Source organism: Acomys minous (assembly GCF_964271855.1).
Source record: "Acomys minous genome assembly, chromosome: 5".
Taxonomy (NCBI): domain Eukaryota; kingdom Metazoa; phylum Chordata; class Mammalia; order Rodentia; family Muridae; genus Acomys; species Acomys minous.
The window spans coordinates 129,170,055-129,193,667 of record NC_140494.1 but is presented as its reverse complement, the minus strand read 5'-3'; the positions used below and the strand labels follow the sequence as shown (position 1 = coordinate 129,193,667).

General features: G+C 44.7%; 1 protein-coding gene across 4 annotated transcripts; it reads right to left on the bottom strand.

Moving 5' to 3' along the window:
• Positions 1 to 2,867: 2,867 nt before the first annotated feature.
• On the bottom strand, positions 2,868 to 22,734 carry BNIP2 (BCL2 interacting protein 2). 4 transcript variants are annotated; one of them, XM_084784336.1, is made up of 11 exons: positions 22,517 to 22,734; positions 15,989 to 16,095; positions 15,337 to 15,404; positions 14,014 to 14,190; positions 12,068 to 12,244; positions 10,207 to 10,309; positions 9,291 to 9,422; positions 7,902 to 7,988; positions 7,700 to 7,798; positions 7,035 to 7,070; positions 2,868 to 4,054 (listed from the first exon to the last, which is right to left on the bottom strand). In XM_084784336.1, exons 2-11 carry the CDS (start codon positions 16,036 to 16,038, stop codon positions 4,003 to 4,005), a joined length of 981 nt encoding a protein of 326 aa, XP_084640462.1. In that variant the 5' UTR covers positions 16,039 to 16,095; positions 22,517 to 22,734; the 3' UTR covers positions 2,868 to 4,002. The 4 variants fall into 4 exon arrangements, with proteins under 4 accessions (XP_084640462.1, XP_084640460.1, XP_084640459.1 ...); XM_084784334.1 differs by having other exon boundaries at positions 9,315 to 9,422; positions 22,517 to 22,651; XM_084784333.1 differs by lacking the exon at positions 22,517 to 22,734 and adding an exon at positions 21,990 to 22,274.
• Positions 22,735 to 23,613: the final 879 nt, after the last annotated feature.

Here is a 23,613-nt window from a genome sequence, read left to right as displayed (position 1 = left end):
AATCTGGTCCTTGATTTCAAGTGACGTATGTGGATTTGTCATAGCATTTTCAATCTGGACCCATGAGCATTACATGGCACACATAATAGCAGCACCCCATCCTATTCAAATTATAGTTGCCTTTTACTGTTTCTCATACTGTTTTGTTCCAGTTACCGCTGAGAACTTTAAGGCTCCATTTCTCGGCCTTCTGCTGGCCTGATTCTGAATTCACTCAGGCCTTCAGAAGGAGAGCTGGAGGGAAAGGGCTCCCCGGTGACTCATTTCGTACTGGCTTAGAGCACTGGGCACACGCTGCCCTGCTGCTCCACTAGCTCCTGACGGTCTTAGCAACACTGCCCTCACAATTCCGCTCCCTAGTGCAAGGTAAACCCTCATGAGCGCAAGTGTTAGCCTGTGGGTGTATGGATTTCTATTACTCCAGCCCTCTGAAGTCTGACTAATCTATTTCTGTGGGGAGACCAAACCAAAGCAGAATGGGGTGGCCGCCTCTGTGGTCAACTGCCTCTGCGTATCTGATCTAACAGCGTTAACAACTTTCTACCCTCCCCACCCTTTTGCTTTTTCGAGACAGGGTTTCTCTGTGTAGCCTTGGCTGTCCTGGAACTCACTCTGTAGACCAGGCTGGCGCTGAACTCAGAGACCTGCCTGCCTCTGCCTCCTGAGTGTTGGGATCAAAGGTGTGTGCCACCACCACCACCACCACTGGCAACACTTTTCTACTTAAAATACAGGACAAAGAATGCCAAAGCCACTGTTGCCTTTCATACAGATCTACCTACCAATTCTATCAAGAAACTGCCCTGCTCTGCAACATGGATCCTAGTGCTAATTCCCACACTTCTACGTGAGACTGTCTCTTCACATTCCCTGAGCACTCACAGAAATGGCTGCAGTGACGTGACACAAGCCCTCTGTTAAGAAGCTGTGATACTAAAGTCACGACACTTGGCACAGAAGCCAACATTAACATTTACCAAGTACGAAGGGTGGGATTGGGTCTCAACCTGGACACCATTCAGACGGCCTTCTATCTGAAGGCGCAAAGGACAGGAGAACAAGACTGTCATCACAAGGGTACTTCCCTTAAGAGGGACACTAGGTGGCACGTGGGTAATAACCAAGTCTTTATTTATAATGGCCCCTTTCTCACTATCTTCTAACTCTGCTTGGCACCACACTTCCTGGCATCTCTTGCCTCCCGGAGTTAAAGGCTTCAATGTGGGGCAGAGACTTCACAGCGTCCCTTGGTGCGTTTTCAGGAACACAAACAAGCAGAACACAGAATCACATTGTTTTCTAAGAAAAACTTGATAAAAAGGGGGCAGTCAAGAAAAGTGTAACAGAGATGGTAACAAAAACATAAATAAAACCGTCAAGTTTATCCATGACCTCAGCAAAAAACAAACAAACAAAACAAAACAAAAAAACAAACTCAAAGAACTATTCTATGCATTTTCACCTCAATTAGTAATGAAGATTAAATTACAACAATGTAGGACAATATTATATTGTTACCAATTAAAAATCAACTTAATAGCCAGGTGTCTTGGCACATGACTATAATCCCAGCACGCGGGGAGGCAGAGGCAGGCAGATCTGTGAGTTCGAGGCCAGCCTCGTCTACAAAGTGAGTCTAAGACAGCCAAGGCTACACAGAGAAACCTTGTCTCAAAAAACAAAAACAAAAACAAAAACAACCCAACTCTGCCCCCCCCCCCAATAAAAGTTAATTTAATATGTATGGCTCTTCCTCCAGCTGGATTAATCAATCCAGCTGTACGGGTATGTTTACATTTCCCATGGGTACATCTCCACACCACCTTCCATTCGAGTGCAGGTTAAAGCAGTTTCCTCCCACAATTCAAGTGTCAGCACTGTTACCCTTTTTCCTCTTCTTCAGTCAGGGGCTTGCTATGTAGCCCAGATGAGCCTCAAGCTTAGAATCCTCCTGCCTCAGACTTCCTAGTGCTTGGCACATGCCATGATACTTGGCTGTCCCTTCTGAATTTTATTCATTTTTAAAAGATTTCGTTTGTATGCGTCACACCCGTGCGTGCAGGTGCCCAGAGGCCAGAGGGTGCATCAAATCCCTGGAGCTGGGATTAAAGGTAGGCATGGGAACTGAACTTGGAAGTGCTTTTCCAACCACTGAGCCAGATGCTCTTGAACTTCAATGTTCTAACTGAATATAGGCCACTTCTACTTTTAAAAAATTTACAAAAACAAACAAAAGCACAAAACAACTACTTCTGCAAAAAGTAAACACAATAAAAAGATGACGCAATTGTCTGTATTTTGAAATTGAAGTTCTAAGTACTTAATGTGGAAGAAAACTAATACCAAATCTCAGCCCATCTTGCGACAGAGACAGGTGAGAGGCTGGCTCTACACAGCTATCCTCAAAGTTTCCTTCGCCAACACAGTCAAATGGTTTCTGCTCAGTGTATTGCAAATGGCACCAGTGCAGGAGCTGCCTGAGTGCTGCACGCAGGTTGAGAGCTTGCAGAGGAATGTTTTACCCCAGAGTCCGCCAGCTTGACCGTAAGTGGTTTTAACTAAGCAAGTTAAATTTATGCCTGAGAAGATCAAAGAAATAAAGAAAAATTCCCTTTTGCAATTGAAGCTTGACTCCTAAAAACTGACAATGGTGAAAGTCCTGAGTTCAGTTTGGGAGGAAGCAGGCTAAGCTTCGCTGACACCCGCCTCCACTCTGTTTTGATGGTCACTCCTGTAAGCAGCCTGCAGGAAGGACTGGGTGGTGTGATGCTCACACATGAACTAGTATGTATACGCCAGGCAGGCTTATGACACAAGACTAGACAACTCTGTTGGTTTAGAATGGTTTTGTAGGTAATTAAACCCTGTTTGGAGGCACAAATAATATTTATTTCAATGTTCAGTCAAAGTACTTAACCACATGAAATAAAGACTTACATACAGCAAATATCCTGAGTGCACACAAGTGGTGCATCAGTGTTTAAAGAACTGACCCACGAACAGCACTGTCCCACCATCCATCAGCAACGTCAACATCATCTGCTTATGTCAAATACCACTGTGGCCAACTAGCTGACAAGGGAGTCCTCTGGTAAAGTGCCGCACCGTGAGAGCATTTCAAAAGCAGCCCATCCGTTCCACAGATGCGCTGACCATCAGCGCTCACCATGGGCAGCCTCACACATGGACACAGCTCAGCTCACATCAGTGAGCACATCTTGAGAGGCTCCTTTCTGTCTTTCTTCTTCTTTTTTAACAGTTCTGATTTTGGGTAAAATAAAATGTCCCTTATATACATATATACAAACCCTAACTACTAGCTTTTCAAGATCTCTGGTTCTGGTTCTCACACAGGTCTCTAGAGAGGAAAGCGAACCATTCACCTGCCTGCACTTCCACCACATTTAGGAGCAGCGTGCTCTAGCTGAGGAGAAGCTGTGGCCGGGACTACTGACCAGGTCACATGCACGACCGTAGGTCCGTGGTGTCGGCGTAACTGTCTGGCTGTAAGGACACCCTGGCCTGAGTTATCCAGGAACTGCATCCAACCATTGACAGGAACACAGTCTTACATGTGCTTACATTTAAAACTGTCATCTTATTTACCTGTGTATTCTTTCACAAGAGAAAAGGTACACACTAAAAAATATTGCCCCCAACATAAAAAATATATATTATTTCTTTCCTTTGTCATTTATGTATATAAATACTTTACCGAAGATGCATCATTCAAATAAATGCAAAAATTGCTTTATATAAAGTGTAGTTCTCTGCTATTTAGCAATATAAAATGATTACAATATAATTAGTCATTAAAGAGCTAAATTCAAGAATTGCAAACCATGACAGCAGTGAACAGTCCCTTATACAAGAGTCCATTTGGAAAGAAGTCAAGTAAATTTTGTAACAGATTACGTAAGAACTCGAGCTGTGAGCGCAGCACGGTGCTCTACGCTGCGCTTCCCCAGTGCTCGTCGTCCTCGTCTGGGCAGGACGCAGAACTCACTGCTCACTTTTCGGTGGATCTTGTTTTCCATTAAGCTCTTGATCAACTCTGTCCAGTGAAAAATACCGGTAATTAAAAATAATCATGACACTGGTAAGTAGATGACTTCTTCCTGAAAATGACTACTTTTAGCAGATTATTCTGTTAAAACAAAACAAAACAAACAAACAAACAAAACAAAAAACCCCAAAGCTTTGCAAACAAAGTAGACACAGTAGAAAGAAAATCAAACAAACAGCTCTCAAAAGAAACAGAATTTTTTTAAGCAACAGGACACTGGCAAAGATACAAACGTCATCACTATTTCTTTAAAAAGCACAGGACACTTTTATGTTCCTTCATAGCCATAAGCATCCCTAGAGCTCATGGCTTGTAATTCATGACAGCAAGACGGTTAGTGGGTGAGAGTGCTGAGAGAAAATGAACTCTCTCAAAAAGACTGTTAACTTAGATGAGTCACTCAAGCCACCAACTGACCAAGTAACATTTTAAAATACAGAAGCAAACTGTGTATTACAGAATATGGCAGCTATTTTCTAGAATTCACTGGGACACTATGTGTGAACGGCTTCCATTTATTGTGCTATTAAGCCATATGGACTCAACAATCAGAAATAGGTTATGAGTTTAAAGGTCTCACTGGATTAATGGTGGGTTGGCCATAGTCCTATCAAAGTTTAGGCACATGGAGATGACAGTGTGACAACAGTGCTGACTCGTAGTAGTTCAAATAGCTGATGTGGGATATGCGGGTCACACTGCTACAAAGCAGGAAGGTACTTTTCACACCTGTTTCCATGTCTACGATCACCTGAATATCTGTCAATTAAAAGTAAAAAGCCCTGGTCTGTTGTAAAAATATATTATGTTGGCATCAAAGATTAGGTACTCCTGTTAAGGCCTGTACTATACAGCCAATCTTTCCAACTATGAACTATTATTAAGACGTTCTTCCAGGCACTGATGAAACCTGTCTGGCCACGTGACATCACACTGTCATTTAAAAGAACTGTATTTCCATCCTTAGTTCCTACTGAACACGGAGAACAGCCTTATCTCCAGGTTCCACCTATCAGATGAATGCTACATCCTCCACCTCAAGTTTTGTTTTAAACATAGTTCTGTATTTAGAGCTAACTGAAAAAAATTTTGCTCAAATCAACGTTTTAATACTAAAGAAAGTTTTATAAGAATTAAGTGCTGAACAGTGTGTGTAATGTAAGTGTAATGACCATACTGAGGACTGAACACAAACAAGGGGAAAATCCAAGATGAAATAGCTCCAACAGGTTTCAAACAATGAAAATCATTTAGCTAGGTGTGGTGGCGCACGCCTTTAACCCCAGCCCTCGGGAGGCGGAGGCAGGCGGATCGCTGTGAGTTCCAGGCCAGCCTGGTCTACAAAGTGAGTCCAGGACAGCCAAGGCTACACAGAAAAACCCTGTCTTGAAAAACAAACAAACAAAAATAATTTGAGTTTCATTTTTTTATGTGATGCCTAAATTATTTGACAATTGATTAAATACAAAAATCTTTTTTTTTTTAAAGGCGTTACCAATATACTTCCTCAACAGAAACAACATTTTTTTTTTGGCACAGGGTCTCTGTCTCTGGCCCCCACGCACTTCCTAGGACTGGATATGTAGACTTGGCTGGCTGCAGTTCACAGAGATCTGCTGGCCTCTGCCTCTCAAGTGCTGGATCTAGAGATGGTTGCCAGCCTCGACTCCTGGCAAGTCATTTTAAAGTCTAGAAGGTAGGTGCCTTCAAACTACAATTATCGGTGATAAATGAGTTTTTTTCATCCACTTGTCAGGCACAGACACAACACTACCTAGAGAGGAAAGCAGAGCCCACCTCCAAGCCACTGTTACATCACTGAGTGACTCTTGGTTAAACTGCAGAGTGCCACACAGAAATAACTCTTACATGGTTAGCTGAATCAAAGTGCTCAAAATTAAGATTATACCAGCAAAGGTTCTAACTGTTCCCACAGATGATTAAAATAACACATGTAAATCTCACATCTTAGTCCTTAAGATTATATTAAGTGATATTTTGCTAATGCTGCTGTTAAAGTAAAAAAAAAAAAAAAAAAGAAGCCATTAATAGTGGGTGTGCTGGTAGAGAGCCACAATGTCACATCTGGATGCTGAAGCAGAAGACTGAGGGAGAGGGAGGGAGAGGGGGGGAGAGGGGGGGGGTTGGGAGGGAGGGAGGAAAGGAAAGGGAGAGGGAGGAGGGAAGGAGAGAGGGAGTGGGAAGGAGAGGGAGAGAGAGGGAGGGAGGAGGAGGGAGAGAGGGAGAGGAAAGGAGAAGAGAGGAGAGGAGAGAAGGAGGCAGCCAGCCAGCCTGGGCTACAGAGTTAAGAGCCTCTCCAAAACAAAATAAAACCCCCAAAACTAAACTATGAATTAATTAGGCCCAAGGCTTATACTTTTTCTATATAAAATAGTAAACTATTTTATACTGTGCCTTTCATCTTTATGCTAAGACATTAGCAAATGAAAGGTTTTGCTACACTCAAAGCAGAAGTGTTCAAAGTTAAATTTAAATGGAAAGCAGCGTGTTTAACTGTTAAATGTACACTGAATTTTAGGTATTTTATCACATGTAGAGTTTGACTGGTTAGCAGGCTATTTAATTTAAGCATATAAAGAAAATCAATGTTGGTTAGCCAAAGAGTATATGCATTGTAAATATAACCATCAACCCTGAGGGAGTACACTGCTGCTGGAAAATGACTGCCTACCTACTTCAAAAGCAACGTGAGGGGCAGTCTTCAGTGGCCGGGGCTGTAAGCTGCAGTCCCAGTGGTTTCCCTGGGCTCAGCATCAGTGCTGAGAGCAGTACTACGCACGCTCACGCGAGCAGGAGCTTGGGGCTCGCCCTGCACTGGGCTCTGGGAGACATTTATATTTACAAATGCTATTCTCTCAGCTTGCGAGCTAACCAACCGGCAGCAGGGTTAGTCTGTGCGATGCAAATGGACTAGTCTAGATGCAACCCAGTCAAGGTGTGCATGTACCTTTTTTGTCTCTTTTTAAACTTTTCTTCTTCATACCTTGGTGGGGAAGAGTTATTTCAGTAAATGCACATTATGAGATTAAAGAAAAGAAAAAAATACTGAAAGTGTGATTGTGCTGGCCCAGTATGAAATGCTACCATTTAACAGGATGTAGAGAATAAAAACTGACGCCATCATTTCTGGTCTGGGTACACTTAAGCCTACACCCTGAGACCAGCAAGGAGAACCAGCTTCCTGTGCCACAGAACTGTGACGCTAAGTGTTGACATCAACAGCCTCCCCAAGTCCCTGAGAAGGCACGCGTGAGAAGTAACTGTGACACAGAAAACCCTAGTCTCTGGAGAATACTAAGACCAACTTGATTTAAGCAACAATTAGACTTCTTTCAGTAAAATGATAAACTCACTCCATCTGAGACGAGGAATGTGTCCAGTAGAGAAGCTATCCCTCACCTCAGCCTGGACCCTCAGGAAGTCATCTGTCAGACTGTGAACAGCACTTAACATACAGAAGGACCCATGGCCAGCCATCACCTCTAGTAATGCCAAAGTGGTGCTGACGGGGGAAGGAGTGGGCAACAGTTTCCTCCTCTACCTCTCTGTTACAGGCCCGTGTTCTAGAACACGGTGGGAGGGCAGGGGCAGAGCGCGGCAGGGCAGACGTACTGTTTGATGCACTCTGGGATGCCGACGTACTCCATGGGGACGAGCTCCGCCAGCTCTGCCAAGTTAAAGACGTATCTAATCTTCTGACTGAACTTTGAACTAAGGAAGAAAACACAAACAATTATCTCAGTACCTCTGACATACTAAACCCACACTTCAATACAAGGACTTTTTTTTAAGGGCGCCCCCCGCCCCAAATCACCTGATAAATGGTCTTGTAACAGCCAGAAGTGTTCGGATAAACCAGGAGGGGTGGACAATGATTAGGGACTTTAGGTTTTTCCTTAATCTAGAGATGAAAAGAATAAAAATTATAGACATTTCTACAAATTGCAGCACAAAAAGCACTTAGGTAGAACACTTCTAAATACAGAAGATACATTCTTGAATTCTAAACGGCTCTCCTATGCTGTGAAATAAATGTTACTTAATTTGGCCAGATTCGTGTCCTATTTCCTGTTTTCAAATGTCTCCTAGCATAGCCACTGACCCAGCAGCAAAGGAACCACACTGAGCACAGAAGCTCCGTGATTGAGCCTAGGGAGAATCTGGCACTTGTTTCTAATACCATGAAAAGCGCTAAATTATAAAGGGGACAAGAGGCAGAGAGAACCAAAGCAGGGAGCACGGGAGTCAGATGACCATGTTCTTGAGATTTAAAAATCTCCACTAAAAAGCATCTTTTTAAGATATCTGTGTGTGTCACCAAGGACAGCTAACATGCTTGCATGTAACAGAGGCTCATAACAAGCCTAAGTGAACCACGTGACTCAGCTGAAGCAAATGACTCTCAAGAGAACACACTTCTAATGTTTGTTCTGAAAAACCATAGCTGGGCTAGTGCTGTGAAGAGCTGGAGACAGCCCAACAGGTCAAGTGCCTGTTGTGTAAGCATGGGACCCGGGTCTTATTCCCCAGAACTCAGAGAAAAAAAGAACTTAGCATGGTTGTGGCAGGTGTGTAATCTCAGTGCTAGAACTCTCTTGGCACCTGGCTCACTAGCCTAGTCAGTAGCTCCAGGTCTTAGTCAGAAACTGTCTCATAAAACAAAGTGGAGAGACAGCACCTGAGTAAGAAAGGTTGATCCCTGGCTTCCACACAGAGCCTGTGCGCCTGCACTGGCCCCACAACATGGTAAACAATACAAGGATATCTTCCATCTTTTTGCAAGTCGACTATTAAAGAATGTGTTGCAAATAGCGTAAGAAAGAATGGAGAGCAATTTTGGGTATTTTGAAGAATTACTAAAGCAGACAGACTCAAGTTATTTTCCACGACATTGTACAATGCCATCTTTAGAAAACAAATAAAAACATTCAGCAACTACAACTGAAGAAACTGATACGTTATCTTTTTGTTTTTTTCTGAAACAGGGTCTGTCTCTCTGTGTAGTCCTGGCTGTCCAGAATTCGCTTTGTAGACCAGGCTGGCCTCAAACTCAGTGATCCGCCTGCCTCTGCCTCCTGAGTGCTGGGATTAAAGGCGTGCACCACCACACCCGGCACTGATATGCTATCTTTAAATGGCAACAGAAAGTATATATTAATGTAGTAAAACCATGAAAAACATCACTCAGCCAAGTCCACATCACCGTCTATCAATCTGCTGGTAGCACCTCCTGAGCCATCCCAGACTGGGCATCTTCCTTCGAGTTGTTGCACCGTTTAAGTAAATGATCATGTAGTTCTCGGCTACCAACAGCTCTAAAGTGCCAATGACATACCTACAAGAACAAACGGAGGGTAGGTCTTAAATGTCACCGTTCAGGACTGAACTAAGCTCCCAAATCAATAGTCCCCTTCCTTCTTTCACAATGAGAGCAAACGCCTGCAGCACCTGCTGATGTGACTGTTTTAAAAAGTCATACCAAATCCATACAAACTGAACGGCGCAGTGTGTGGCCGAAGCAAAGGCGGAACCGGGGCGTGCACACTGCTTTTGTGTGTGTGCCTGCGAGCTTCCCAGGAAAAAGTGAAAAATGCACTACGCTGAGAAGAGTGACTGGAGATGAAGGAAACCTCGTCAGCAGCTCACTGCACTGAGTCCCCAGGAATGGATGCAACGAAGTCATATGGTTTTGAGATAGTCAGTTACCCTTTTAAACAATGCGGTACCAAATAATAAAGTTGCAACAGGTAATCAATAATAATTTTGAAATGCATTTTTTTTCTATTGAATTTGAAAATACAGTTTCATAATGCCAAAGGATAAAGACTTGGCGACTCAGAAATAAGGTGATTTCTGCACCTGGGTCCTGTTGTCGCCTGAGTGGAGTCTACACCTGCCAGGCCAGAGCAGTCTCCGAGCTGTATCCCCAGTCCTGCTCTACACTGACTGTGAGGCAAGGTCTCATTAAGTTGCCCAGGTTGGCTCTATCCTTTTCTGTGTGTGGTTTGGACTGGCCTCAACCTCTGAAATAGCTGGATTATTGTCCTGTTCTTTCTGGTTTTACAAGACTTGTGAGTTAGCTCAGAACTTTGTTCAAATAACTTGTTAAGAATACTTACTTAAAGAGATTGTCCATCAGGTATCTATAGTTAGGTTGACCACTTTCAGGCATAAAACAGACAGCAAATACAACAATGGCATTTAAACCATCCCCATAATAGCCTAAGAAGAAAAAAGAAGGGTAAAATATTTGGCATAATTTTACTCTGAAGGACTGTAACTTTAAAGTAAGTGTGTGTGTGTGTGTGTGTGTGTGTGTGTGTGTGTGTGAGAGAGAGAGAGAGAGAGAGAGCGAGAGAGAGAGAGAGAGAGAGAGAGAGAGAGAGAGAGAGAGAGAGCGAGAGAGAGAGCGCAGAGCTTCCAGATGAATGAAGACTGTAGGAATTACCAAGAGATGCATCTGGCAAAACAAATTAAGTGGAAACAATTTTATGAGAAAGAAAAGCCTCTCTGGTCAGTGTTGGAACTTGAGACTATATGACACATTTTATTTAGGGTAAACTGCATTCTGACCACAAAGATGCTGGCATTATTTGCACAGCACTTAGGAGAATTCCTATATGGTACAGTTAGAACAGTGGGGTCATAGTTTGCAGTTTCATTGCTTTTTGACTGATTTACAAGTCTCCAAAAGGAATGAACTATTTCTGTGTATCCCATAAATAACCTAACAGTGCTCCACCATGCTAGGTGAGCTGTGCATGAGGTAAACAGGACGCTGTAGTTCAAGAGGAGGCTCGTGACAACCCTGCTGCAGCCCCAGTCACATACCAAACTGCCACCAACTCATGCCAGGCACTGCAGTGGATGCGCAGATGCAGGTTATTTGGGCAATGAACTATTCAGTGAGAGAGAATAAACTAGACACCCAGCCTGCATGAAGCTCAGAAATACGCTGACTGACAGCACAGCAGTGCACACTGTGTGAGACCAGGCACCTGGAACTTCTTGACAGACAGGGCTGACGGGGGCAGGCTGTGAGTGGTGGCCATCTGAGAGGAAGGACTTCACTAGAAAGGTACAGTGTCCTGGAGAGAGTGAAATGTTCTGTCTGAGCGTGATGTGTGTACGTACTTTGTTGAAATTCATCTATGTATTATGTAAGTAAAGTGTAAATGCTGCAAATGATTTGATAAACTAAGTCCTTTTGAGCAGTGAACACACAGGGTGAAATTATTATCCATTTTAAACTGACAGTAAACACATAAGAAGGTTTTTTTTGTTGTTGTTGTTTTTGTTTTTTTAGATAGGGTTTCTCTGTGTAGCCTTGGCTGCACTGGACTCACTTTGTAGACCAGGCTGGCTCGAACTCACAGCGATCCACCTGCCTCTGCCTCCCAAGTGCTGGGATTAAAGGCGTGCACCACCATGCCCGGCTCACACAAGAAGTTTTTAAAGTTATCTGTATGGTACCCCACAGGCCGTAAGAAGGGCCTGGAGCTGCTGGCTGCTGTGAGCTGTGAGCCGGCGCTGGGGACGGAATCTGGGAGCTGCCAGTGCTCTTACTGCTGACCCGTCTCTCCAGCTGCTTTCTAAGTAATTTTCAGTTGTCCTTGTCACTTTACTTCAAACCTTTTATAAGGAGAGATGGCTGCTCTTTGAGAGGACTCAGGTTTGAGGGTCAGCAGTCACATGGCAGCTCACAGCCATCTGTAACCTCAGTTCCAGGGAATCTGATGCCATCTTCTGACTCCATGGAGACATGAGACACAAGTGGTGGTGTCCAGACACACATATAGGCAAAACACACATCCACATGAAAAGCTAAAACAAAACGCTAAACCTTTCATAGCTTTTCTTTTTTTGTTTTTCAAAATAGTATTTCTCCCCACAAATAAGCTACCACCTCTACACCCGTCTTCTGACAGCATTTAGACCTTGGACCCTGCCGAGGTGCCGAGGACTCTCCATGACCCTTACCTCCATGGCTAATAACTTTTTTGTAGGGCTCAATTGCCTTCATGTCCACCCTGTGGTCCTGCTCTCCAATCCTGAACATGCGCCAGCGGCGGCCATCTTCCTTCTCCTCCGTGGCTGTGTACTCAGTAACTGAGCCTTTCCTAATGACTTCAGTAGTTTTGGGTTTGGGAAGATCATCTGTTAAAATAAAAGGCTTTTCAATCACAAACTTATTTACACAATAAAAATCAAAATTGTATGTTAACCACTTTACTATCTAGATTGTTGCCAGCTTATTGGTACCCAGCTGTGCTCCTCGGGCTAGCCTCGTACTCATGGGCTCAGGTGATCCTGCCTCAGTCTCCCAGTATCTGGGAGGACAGGCGCACACCACCACGTTTACAGAGGATTTTCAACACACCAGCTGAAACCATCATCTCTATAACAAAAGGCTTGTTCTTATGTAAGGCCAATTTATGTCTTAAAAATCAGCTTACTAGAACTTTCTACTGCCCAATCCAACAAAGCACCAAGCTACAGTGCGTCACTCACATTAGGCTTAGGAAAGACAGAGCCATTAGAACCTGACTTCGCTGGCTTTGAATGCCTTTCCAGACGCCATACAGGACGGCAGCGCCCACTAGTGCGACTAACAGAGCTTACACCAAGTAACCGTCCGACTGTTTTAGCACATACACTAATTATAAAATGCTGTAATACAAGATAGAAAGTGGTTAACTACTCAGTGCTCATTTTCCGTCTGATCAGTTTTATACAGCAGACATGTACTTCGGAAGAACACATGCAAAAATTTACGTAAATCACCACCAGCCAAAGCACCAACGATTGCATATAATTTATGTTGGCAGATTGCAGTTTAGTTGATTTAAAATGAAGCAATGATTTTCAAAACTTTAGTATGATAATCCTTACCAAAAGATGGGGGGAGGGGAAACCTACTGCATGTTAGTTGTTTCCAAGACAAAGCTGTTAACGCAAAATATCCTTCCAGGACATGACTACAGCAGCATTAAGGAGAGAAGAGACAAAACACATAGGCAGAAAACTATTTCAGTGTCTGTATAAAAGATGGCTTCTTACTGGGCTGCTTATTGAACCGTAAAACAGAGAAGAAAGAGGACAAAAGCTACAGAGCATCACTTATTACCTACTGCTTTTTAGTACAGTACTGTTGCAAAAGTCACTTTGAAGATGAAACAAAAATATTATTAACAATGTCTAAACATTACAATCAACTACTCCCTAGTTCTAGAAAGCACACAAAGCAAAACACACACCGATGCCTCCAAGCAGCAGCAGGACAGCAAGGCCAGGCTGGAGCTGAGCAGCCCCTGCCTCAAGGCAGCGGCTTCCCCAGGGCAGCTGCCCCCACACTGCCTCTGCCACTGCTCACATAGTAGTAGCTGCTATCTGAGGAAGGCTCCACGGAGTCCTGGATGTCCCTGAGCTCGCTATGTAGACCAGACTATCCTAGAACTCAGGAGACCCTCCTGCCTCTCGAGGGCTTGGGTTGAAAGGATGTGAGGTCACACACACCCAGCCCTTTAAGGTGTTATTTAGGATATTTATCACATATCTCTTTAGAAGACCTTTTTCCTTACGAGACCAATTGAAAAGAATATACTAGAATATTAGACAATACTTCTGAAGGAACTATGAAAAATCAAAACTTTACAATACTGGGCAAGTAAAAGGAAAAACAGAACAAAACTAAACTAAAAGCTACCTGCACAATCTATAGTCCTGAAAACTTCAAGTATTTTCAGAATCTTCTATTATAGTAACAAACTTAGGAACATATTTCAAACAAAACCCTTCAACGGATTTCAGCAGGTTTTATGTTTAAAATTTGAACATATCCTACTTTTCCTAAAGGGAACAACATGGCAAACACCATATATGATAAACATTCACTCATAAGGCTAATGTAACAACCAGTAAATTACCTTCCCACTCAAACTCATTGCTGTTCTCTGACGGGGTGTCTAAGCCGTCCAGGTCGGCCTCGCCGCCCTCATCCAGGTCCTCTGACCACACAGACCCTTCGCTGGGGTCCAGGGTCAGGCTGATGTCTGGAGCCATCAGTTTCTTACGTACTTTGTTTCCATGAACTTCTAATGAGCCTGAAATTGAACACAAAGAAGACTGGATTATTCAGATGTCCCAGCTGAAAGAGAAACATTTTAGTCACTTCACTCTGGAGAAAAATATTTAAAAGAAAATTCCGAAGAATCCATGAAACTCGATTGTGACCACTACTGTTGCTTTTTAAAAATGATATATTTTTACTCTATTTATGTGTATGGGTGTTTTGCCTGCATGTGTGTCTGTGTACCACGTGTGTGCAGTCCTGAGGAGGCCAAAAGAATCCATCACACTCCCTGAACTGGAGCTGTAGATAGCTGGGAGCTGCAATGTGGGTGCTGGGAGCTGAACCCAGGTCCTCTGCGGGGTGTGGGTGCTGGGAGCTGAACCCAGGAGCATCCTCTGTAGGAGCATCAGGTGTTCTGTTCAGCCATCTCTCCAGGCCCAATTACTTTTACTTTTATTTTTTGTTTTTTGAGACAGGGTTTCTTTGTGTAACAGCCCTGGCTGTCCTGGAACTCACTTTGTAGACCAGGCTCCACCTGCCTCTGCTCCCCAGGTGCTGGGACTAAAGGCATATGCCACCACTACCCTATTTTTATTTTTAAATTTGTGCATATGCGTGTCTGTGTGTAGGTATGTGCACACGAGTGCAGTGCCCACAGAGTCCAGAAGAGGACACTGGAAATTATAAGCACTGTGAAATGTCGGAGGTGAACTTTGAGAACGGCATTGCCTCTTCTTTTTTTTTTTTCCTTTGGTTTTTTGGTGTAGCCTGGCTGCCCTGGACTTACTCTGTAGACCAGGCTGGCCTCAAACTCAGTGAGGCACCTGCCCCTGCCTCCCGAGTGCTGGGATCATAAGCATGCGCCACCGCACCAGCTTGCAGAGCCTCTTCTTAAGGGAATGATTTAGTACTGCTTCTTTGCCAAGAGATCAAGAACACACACCAATGTCCCTTTAAACAACAGGCCGACTTTATAGACGCTTCTTAAATATGGTCTCTTTTGCTCCTTGTTAAAATTTCCAAAATTAAAGGTATATTTTTATAAAGTTAGAATTTTCAAGGGTTCCAAAAATTTTCCCTTTGGCTCCTTCTATCAGAATAATAGTTCAATGCTGGCTTTTCCGCCCGCCCCCCCACAAAGAAATGTATTCAAATGTAACATAAACGAAGCTCTCACCAGGCTGGCTATCTGGACCAGTTCCATCTAGTGGGTCTGCTTCAATGCTGTCATCTTCTGGTAAAGGTCTAGAAGACACAGACATGCTTTTTAAACCAGAAATTAAAAATAATTCTTTTGAAGATCAAAGATCCACTAAAAAACATCACTCACAGTTATGACTAAAGCTGTGTTTCTTAAGCTCTCACAAATCACTGTGTGTGTGTGTGTGTGTGTGTGTGTGTGTGTGTGTGTGTGTTGAGGCAGTCAGAAGATAAGCTCAGATGCTCCTCAGGGGCTGTTGTCCATTTGAGACAGCATCTCTCACTGGCCTGAGGCTGGCCAGCTGTCGAGTCCCACGGGTCTGGTGTCCATGTCCCCAGTGTTCCCCATCATGCGTGGCACTCTATTCACACTTGCCAACAGCTGAGATCCCATTCCTCCAAAAACCTAAGACCTTAGCTTAAAGCACAGCTCCCTAAAAACCTAAAACTGAAATGATTAAAACAAGTATGAAGATAACCAGCTTCATATTTGGTGAAAGTAACTTATTTTCCAGTATCCAGCGATCACTTGTAACTTTCTTTTTAAAGACACCCAACATTCGTGAGCTGACATTTCAACTGTGATGTTTTGTTCTATCTAAATCTGTTTAATAGAAAGTACTGCTCACATTGGAAAATCTTCATCTTGCCACTCTTCTTTCAGCTCCACACCTTCCATCCTCAGCCTGGACTCAATGTCAACTTCCAGCTCCTGGCAATCCAGGCAGCCGAGGCCCTGGGGAGAAGGACGCACAGCAGCTTGACTTCCACTTTGCCCTTCATCTGCTGCAAAGGTACAGCAGCCTCACCTCACGAGCGAGCCTCCACCCAGCAGCCGCAGAGGCTGTTCCAGGGTCGGGTTATGAAATCTATTCACCAGGTTGAAACTTGACCCTATCCATCTCAGAACAATAACTAAGCCTCCTGTCCTGTGGACAGGGTGGGTTCTAGAAACCGCACTGGCAAATGGCACGCACACGCACACTCACCAGAGCCTGGCCATGCAGTGTGTACAGCCCCTCGCGCCATTCCTAAGCCACCTGGTCTATCCAGGAGCGTGGCCACGAGTGAAGTGTACATCCAGGAGCGTGGCCACGAGTGAAGTGTACATCCAGGAGCGTGCCCACGAGTGAAGTGTACTCATCCCCGACGAGCTTCCCCGCTGTGCTGAGCCTCTCACAGAGCGCAGAGCGCTAGTTCCTGGTGCTTTCATATATGCAACTACAGTTTAACTTAAGCCCCCAAATTTAATTTAGTTTTTCCATATTGACTCACATTTGAGGTACAGTCTAAGAAGCTGTGAAGAGGGGCTGCAGAGTGGCTCAGGGTCAGTTCCCAGCACCCACATGATGGCTCACAACCACCTGACACCCAGTTTCAGGGGCACCACACATCCTCTTCTGACTTAGAAGGGCACAGCACATATGTGACACACAGATGTGTTGGCAGAACACTCACACATAGGATAAAAAATATGCCAATCTTTAGAAAGCATGATGATCACCAGCAGACAGCACAACAGGCACAGCTGACAAATCACTGAAGCAAGAGGCGCACACTGGAGTGCTCAACAGAGCGAGTTACCACGCGGGCACAAGGCCGCTGTGTAACTCAAATGCTACTTTCTGTACCCCATACCTGGTTACAATCCTTGTTCTCAGAATCTCCTGTCTCAGTGTTGTGTCAACACTGCTCCCCAATGGTCCTGATATGCCAATAAAGCAGCTTACAGCCAATCAGTGAGCAGGGGAGACTGGGGCTGGACTCCCTGCCTGCCAGGGGAGGAGAAGCTAGAAGAGGAAGTGGGGGACTGAGCCCTGCGAGAGGGGCCAAGAAAACGCCAGGAGAGAGGAACTGGAGCAGGAAAGCTACCAAGTTGAAGATACCTCAGTATCTCTGTGAGAAAACCAGATTAGTTTAGAGGATCGTTGTGAGTTCAAGTCCAGCCTGGTCTACAAAGTAAGTCCAGGACAGCCAAGGCTACAGAGAAACCCTGTCTTGAAACAAACCAAACAAAACCAAACCAAGCAACAACCAACCAACCAAAAAACCTGAGTAATATATGCTCAGTTACTGTGTTGTGGAACTTATTGTCAAACTGTTTTTTTGTGTGTGTGTGACATTGAGGTTAAGAGAGAAACTGACAAACAAATACAGTTTTATGAAAATAACTTTAACACACTCCAGCCAACACTAACGTACATTTCTGTCTCTATCTTTGAAGCATGTTCTTGCCCGTTACTCTAGGCTGTCTTCAAACTTGTGACCTTCCTGTTCTTGAGTTCTGGGACTACAAGCATGGGCCAGGAAGCTTAGCTTCACATTTTTCCTTTTTCTTTCTTTCTTTATTTTTTTAATTTACTTGTATTTTATGTACATTAGTGTTTTGCCTGCAGGCCTGAGGGCATCAGAGCCCCCGGAAGAGGAGTTGTGAGCTGCCATGTGGGTGTTGGGAATTGAGCCTGGGTCCTCTGGAAGAACAGTCAGTGCTTTTAACTGCTGAGCCATCTCTCCAGCCCCTTCACATTTTTCTTAAAAGCTACAGAAAATAACTGCAACTACAAAAATAAGTAAATAAAAATAAAGTACTAGTAGTAGTAGTTCCAAGTACTTGGCACAAAGGAGAGCGTAGCATGCTCACATGGCACACACACACACCCTGCTGCACTGCTTGATTTTTAAAACTAGGCATTTTTAACTTTCAAAAATAAAAAAAAATCTAAATAAATAATCATTCATATCCATCTCAAATGGTATTCCAAAAACAAACCATAAGGGGAATTAAATTCCTCAAGTGTTAAGTTTTATACAGCAAATTCTTTCCTCTAATGACCAGAGGTCTGTACCTCTAAGTTTGAGTACTTACTTATACTTGGGAAGGCCTTAAAGGGGTTATATTTTTGTAAGTTTATTTATCAGTGATAAATATGAGCAAAAAAAAAAAAAAAAAAGACAAGATATCAACTTTCTGTCACTGAACTACTTGCTGGGTCAATAGCCGGAACAGTTCCCATGGTCTTGTCTCACCTGCCTGCTGGGGAGGGAGAAGAGTCAGGACATTCTCGATGTCTTTTTTAAATAACCAGGAAAAAAAAAAATCTCAGAAATAACAGCTAAGACTAATAGTGGCAATCGATGTGTTACTCTTAGCACAATGCTCGACACACTGATGGGCTTCACTGGGGAAGCCTTTGCTCAACGTCTGAAGTCTGTTTCGCTTTCTGAATTATATAAATTGGATTCGTGTTATAAGTTTCCCTTTAAAAATGTTATGAAAATACTTTGTGAGAACATAAATTCAATTACTATTGGTAAAATTATTCCTTAATAAAAGAAATACTTCTCTTGTGAAATAAATGCCTCTTAATTGCTTTATTACTTAAAAAATTAACTCCCTCAAAATTTTGCCATGGAAGCTCAGGTTTGTAATCCCAGTACTCTGGGGCCTACAGCAAGAGAGTTACTAGGAGTTCTGGACTAGCCTGGGCTACATAGCAGGATCCTGTCTTAAAGCAACAGAAAAGGAGCTCTCTATACACAGGCTTGTGATCCCAGCTGCATGTTCAAGGCCAGCCTAAGCCTCTGAGTCAGCCCCTTTCTCAGAATAAAGCAGGAAAACTCAGAGACTGCCTGCTCAGCACTTGGGTTCAATTCTCAGTACCACAGCCAAACACGGAGAGCCCAAATCCTTGAGACCTTGCAGCAACTTCCTCAATTTTACTCCCATGTTCTTAGTCATGTGATGTTCACACACTTCCATACATTGTCACGGAGTTTTAGCTATGGGGACAATTATCTAAGCTAGTTAGGCAAAGAAAGGACAGACAGAAACAGAAACTAACTCCACCATTTCACCGAGAACTTTGGAGGCAGCAGACTAGGTGGATAAAAACCAAGTCAACAATCGAGTTCTGTTCTTGGAAGCACTTTATCACCAGGCAGCTGCAGGGACAGGAAACTACCGGACTTGAAATAAGCACAATTACTCTGAAGGACCCGGATGCCGCTGACTCACAAGGCTGCTGGGTTCCCAGTTTTGCTTTTAGAACTTTAAAATGTTAGAATAGGGAAATAGTACTTTGATACACTACTTGTCAAAATAATGCACTTTCACAGAAACAATCTGACATCTTGACAGCACATTGTCAAGTCTGTGGCAGCCCTAATGAAATCAACAGCCTTTGACCTCAGTCAGTTTAAAAACCAAAGATGATGGGCTCCTCCCTACACAACCTGAGCGGGCGACAGACGTAAATCCAACTAAGATGAAGAGGGGGAAAGCCACAAGCAGTTTAGGAGTTGAGAAAAAGTAAATATTAGACCCTATTTTGACCTTCATAGGCTGTGACTGGCAGTTCTCCATAACAACTTTACTACCGTCGAGTTTAAACACGGCTGCTAGAATAGGCACAGTTAGCCACTGTGCACGCTGAAACCACACACAGCAGCAGAGGGCCGGCACGTACATAAAAGGTCCTGCTTTTTTATTTTCATTCACGATGAACAGCCTATATGCCCTTGAGGATCAACAGCAGCAACGACAAAACCCCAGAAAAGCCCTTCGTACTTGCCCATCACGGCCCCCAAAGGTACAATCGTATTTCTTTTTAAATTGTATCTTTTAAAAACCCACACACTGGAGCACAGGTGGGTGGGTGGGTGAGTGGGTCAGAGGTGTGCGCCCTGGCAGGAGAGCGGAGGTCCAAGGACAGTTTCCAGGCGTGGTTCTCTGCCCACTTTATTTTGAGACAGGGTCTCTTTCTGCTGCCTTCGCTTGATTCATGTTCCCAGTGAGGCGGCCATGAACTTCAAGAAGCTTCTCCTGTTCTTCCTCCGACCTCGCTACAGTACTGCTGGGATTACAGCTGGCTTTTTATTTGGGCTGGGGGGCGGGGGAGGGGTCAAACTCAGTGGTTCAGGCTTTCCTGCCCTTAACTGGCTGAGCCAAGTCTCCTATTACTCTCATGTAGATTTTTCAAGAACGAAATGAAAGGCACCTACAAAAATGTGTACACACACACACACACACACACACACTCAACAAACTAGAATGGTGCTAACTTCTCTCAAAATTGTGAAAACACAGCATAGGATCAATACACATCTATAAGAACACATTTATGCTGGAGGTGGTGGCGCACACCTGTAATCCCAGCACTCAGGAGGCAGAGGCAGAGGCAGGGGTATTGCTGTGAGTTCGAGGCCAGCCTGGTCTACAAAGTGAGTCCAGGACAGCCAAGGCTACACAGAGAAACCCTGTCTCAAAAAACCAAAACCAAAACCAAAAACAAAAAGAACACATTTATTAAATTATCAGTCTGCAGAGGTATTGGAGATGTGTTGAGTGAGACCTTTGAGTAGGTTAACAGCTAACATCGGATCTCCAACAGTCTGTTTTGTTGTAAGCTGGTTGTAATGCTAAATAAGGACTAGGTGATATTACTGTCCTTCATAGGATGTAAGCTTAACAAAAGACCTGCCTACGGTCGGCCAAAGCCACTCTTGGGGCTAGAGAGACATACTTGGTTTTGTTCTCAGACGCCCTCTTCTCTCCTCACCCCTACCAGCTTCCTTCCAGACAGAACAAACAGAACCAGTCTCAAAGGGTATTTCACCTGTACTAACCATTTCTATACCCACTAATCACTAATGATTTGCTGGTGCGTCAAATGACCAACAAATGTGTGAAGACAAAACATGATGTTACCAGCCCTTTATCTTAGACAAGAGGCAAAAGACAGACCCAACACTCTGATTCCCAGATCTACAGCAGATCTGTCTCCACAAACACCTAGGTCTGTAAAACCAGATACGGTTATACTTAGTGTCAAAGGCACTGTTATGCCTAAAAATGTAATTATGTTTGTTTACGGTAATTTAGTTCCTACTGCTCGAGCGCGCGCGCGCCCACACACACACACACACACACACACACACACACACACACACACAGAGGTCTTAGTCCAACAACATCAAGCTACAGCTAGAAAAGACCTGAAGACGAAGAACAGCATTTAGGTGGGGCTGGGGGGTGGGAGTCACAACACAAAACAACAACCCAAGACATAAGAAGCAGCAAAAAATGTGCAAGGTAACCAAATATTGGTAACTTTAAGTATGGGTAACTTAACCAGATAACTTCAGTTCTAACTTTGAAGAAACATCCATTAATGAATTACAGAGCTCTACGAGTGAGGACCAGGGAGGACCCGATTTCAGTTGTCACCACCTATACCTGCTGGCTCACACCAGCCTATACCACCGGCTCCAGGGGGTTACCACGCCCTTGCTAGTCACCTACACCAAGCGTCACCGACACATTAAACTTTTTTTTTTTTGAGGAAAAAAAATTTACAATTACAAAAGAAATTTAAAAAAACAAATCCTAAGAAAACGTGCGTTTCATTGCGGGTGGGAACTCAAGTATAAGGGACAAGATCCTAATTAAAATTAAGGTGAGGCTAAAGAAAGCAGTACTAATATACATGCGATCACAAGTGGGAGAAGGCACTACAAGTTCCTTGATAAACACCGCAAAAGCTGTGTCCTCAAAAAAGTTCCCAAGACAAAGAAAAGTTTCAAAGCAATGTAACATAGATTAAGTAAGTTTCTACTTGAACGTGAACTGACCTAGGGAGAATTCTTCAGTGGCAGCTGGTGCATATAGAAATCCCAAGTATCTTGGCCGTTTATTTAAAAGAACCAAGTGTCAGAAAACAAGCAGGGACCGGGCACTGACGTACACGCCCTACCCCGGGACAGCACTCCCAGGAAGGTGCAGGAGAGCCCTGATGACTTATAGGATGCTGTTCCGTGAACGCTGTCTGCTGCGTCCATCCCTCGAGGCTACGGGGTGCACCACACGCCCAACTTTCTTTGTTCTGCTCCGAACTGACGCCGGATAGGAACACGGAACAAACGTGGCTAAAGGGAAGCCAGGGACCGGGAGGTTCCGCTCCAGGCGCTCAGCCACTGACGGGAAAAGGAAGGAGGCGCGAGGCTGGTACCCACACCCGAGGCGGGCGGGGCGGGGGGCCCGGGAGCGCTCGAACGCGGGAGGCGAACGCTGCAGCCCAGGGCCGCCGCCCTCCCCGCCGGTCCTCCCGCAGCCCTCGGGGCTGCGCCCTAGCCGGGCCCGCTCCCTCGGCCGCGCTCACCCCGGAGGAAGCCGCGGCTCCCTCGTCCTCTTTGCCCCTCCAGGCCGGCGACGTGGGGCTGACGGCCAGGTCGCAGAAGGCGGCGACGGGCAGAGCCCGCTGCCCTTGGTCGGCGGTGGAGACGGGGCCCAGCGCTTCCCGGCCGGTCACAGCTGCAGCCCCGGCGGCAGCGGATGACCCGGATTCAGTGCACACGCCCCGGCGGAAGTGACCACCTCCGGACCGGCGCCGGGCGCGGCAGAGGGAGGAAGTGGGGGCGGGGCCTCCTCCGCGACCCTCCTCTCTGCGCACGCGCGGCTGCGCGAGTTTTGCTGTCTTTTGCCTTGTTGGGGTCGGGGAGGCTGCGTGGGGGCTTCTAAAGCTCTGTGTGGACATCACTTTGCTCCCTGAAAGGGCCAGTAGTTTCTTTCCGTTTGCCTTTACGTAACATTACGTTAACTATAATACAAAATGAATGAAAAGGGTGTGAAAAACAGCCCATGTGTTATATAGGGTAGCCAGGCCCCAGAAGAATCTGCTTTTGATAGAATTTTCCAGTGAGAATAGCTTTTCTACCCTGTACTGCTTCTGGGAGTAGTCTCCCCTCCCCTCCCCAGGCTCTCACGTGTCCCTGGTTGGCCTTGAACTCCTCCCTTGTGTGTCTGGAAATAACTTTGAATTTATCCTTCTGCCCCAGCCTGCAGAACGCTGGGATCACCAACGTGATTTGTTACCACGCTGTTTTAGGTGGTGGCAGAGACAAGCTAGGGCGTCCCGTCTGCTAGGTAAGCACGCTATACTGAGCTCTCATTTGCTCACCCTTTAAAACAGCAGTTCTCAGGGGGAGTGGGAGGTGCGGGGGGCAAACGACCCTTTCCCAGGGGTTGTCGAAGACCATTGGAAATATGAGATGTTTACATTACAGTTCATAACAGCAGCAAAATTACAGTTACGAAGTAGCAACGAAGATAATTTTATGGTTGGGGGTCGCTGCAACATGAGGAACTGTATGAAAGGGTCGCAGCATTTGGAAGGTTGAGAACCGCTACTTTAAAACACGCGTTTCCTAATTATTGGTGGGTTCTATCTTGATGTCATAGAAAAATGGAAAAAAAAGG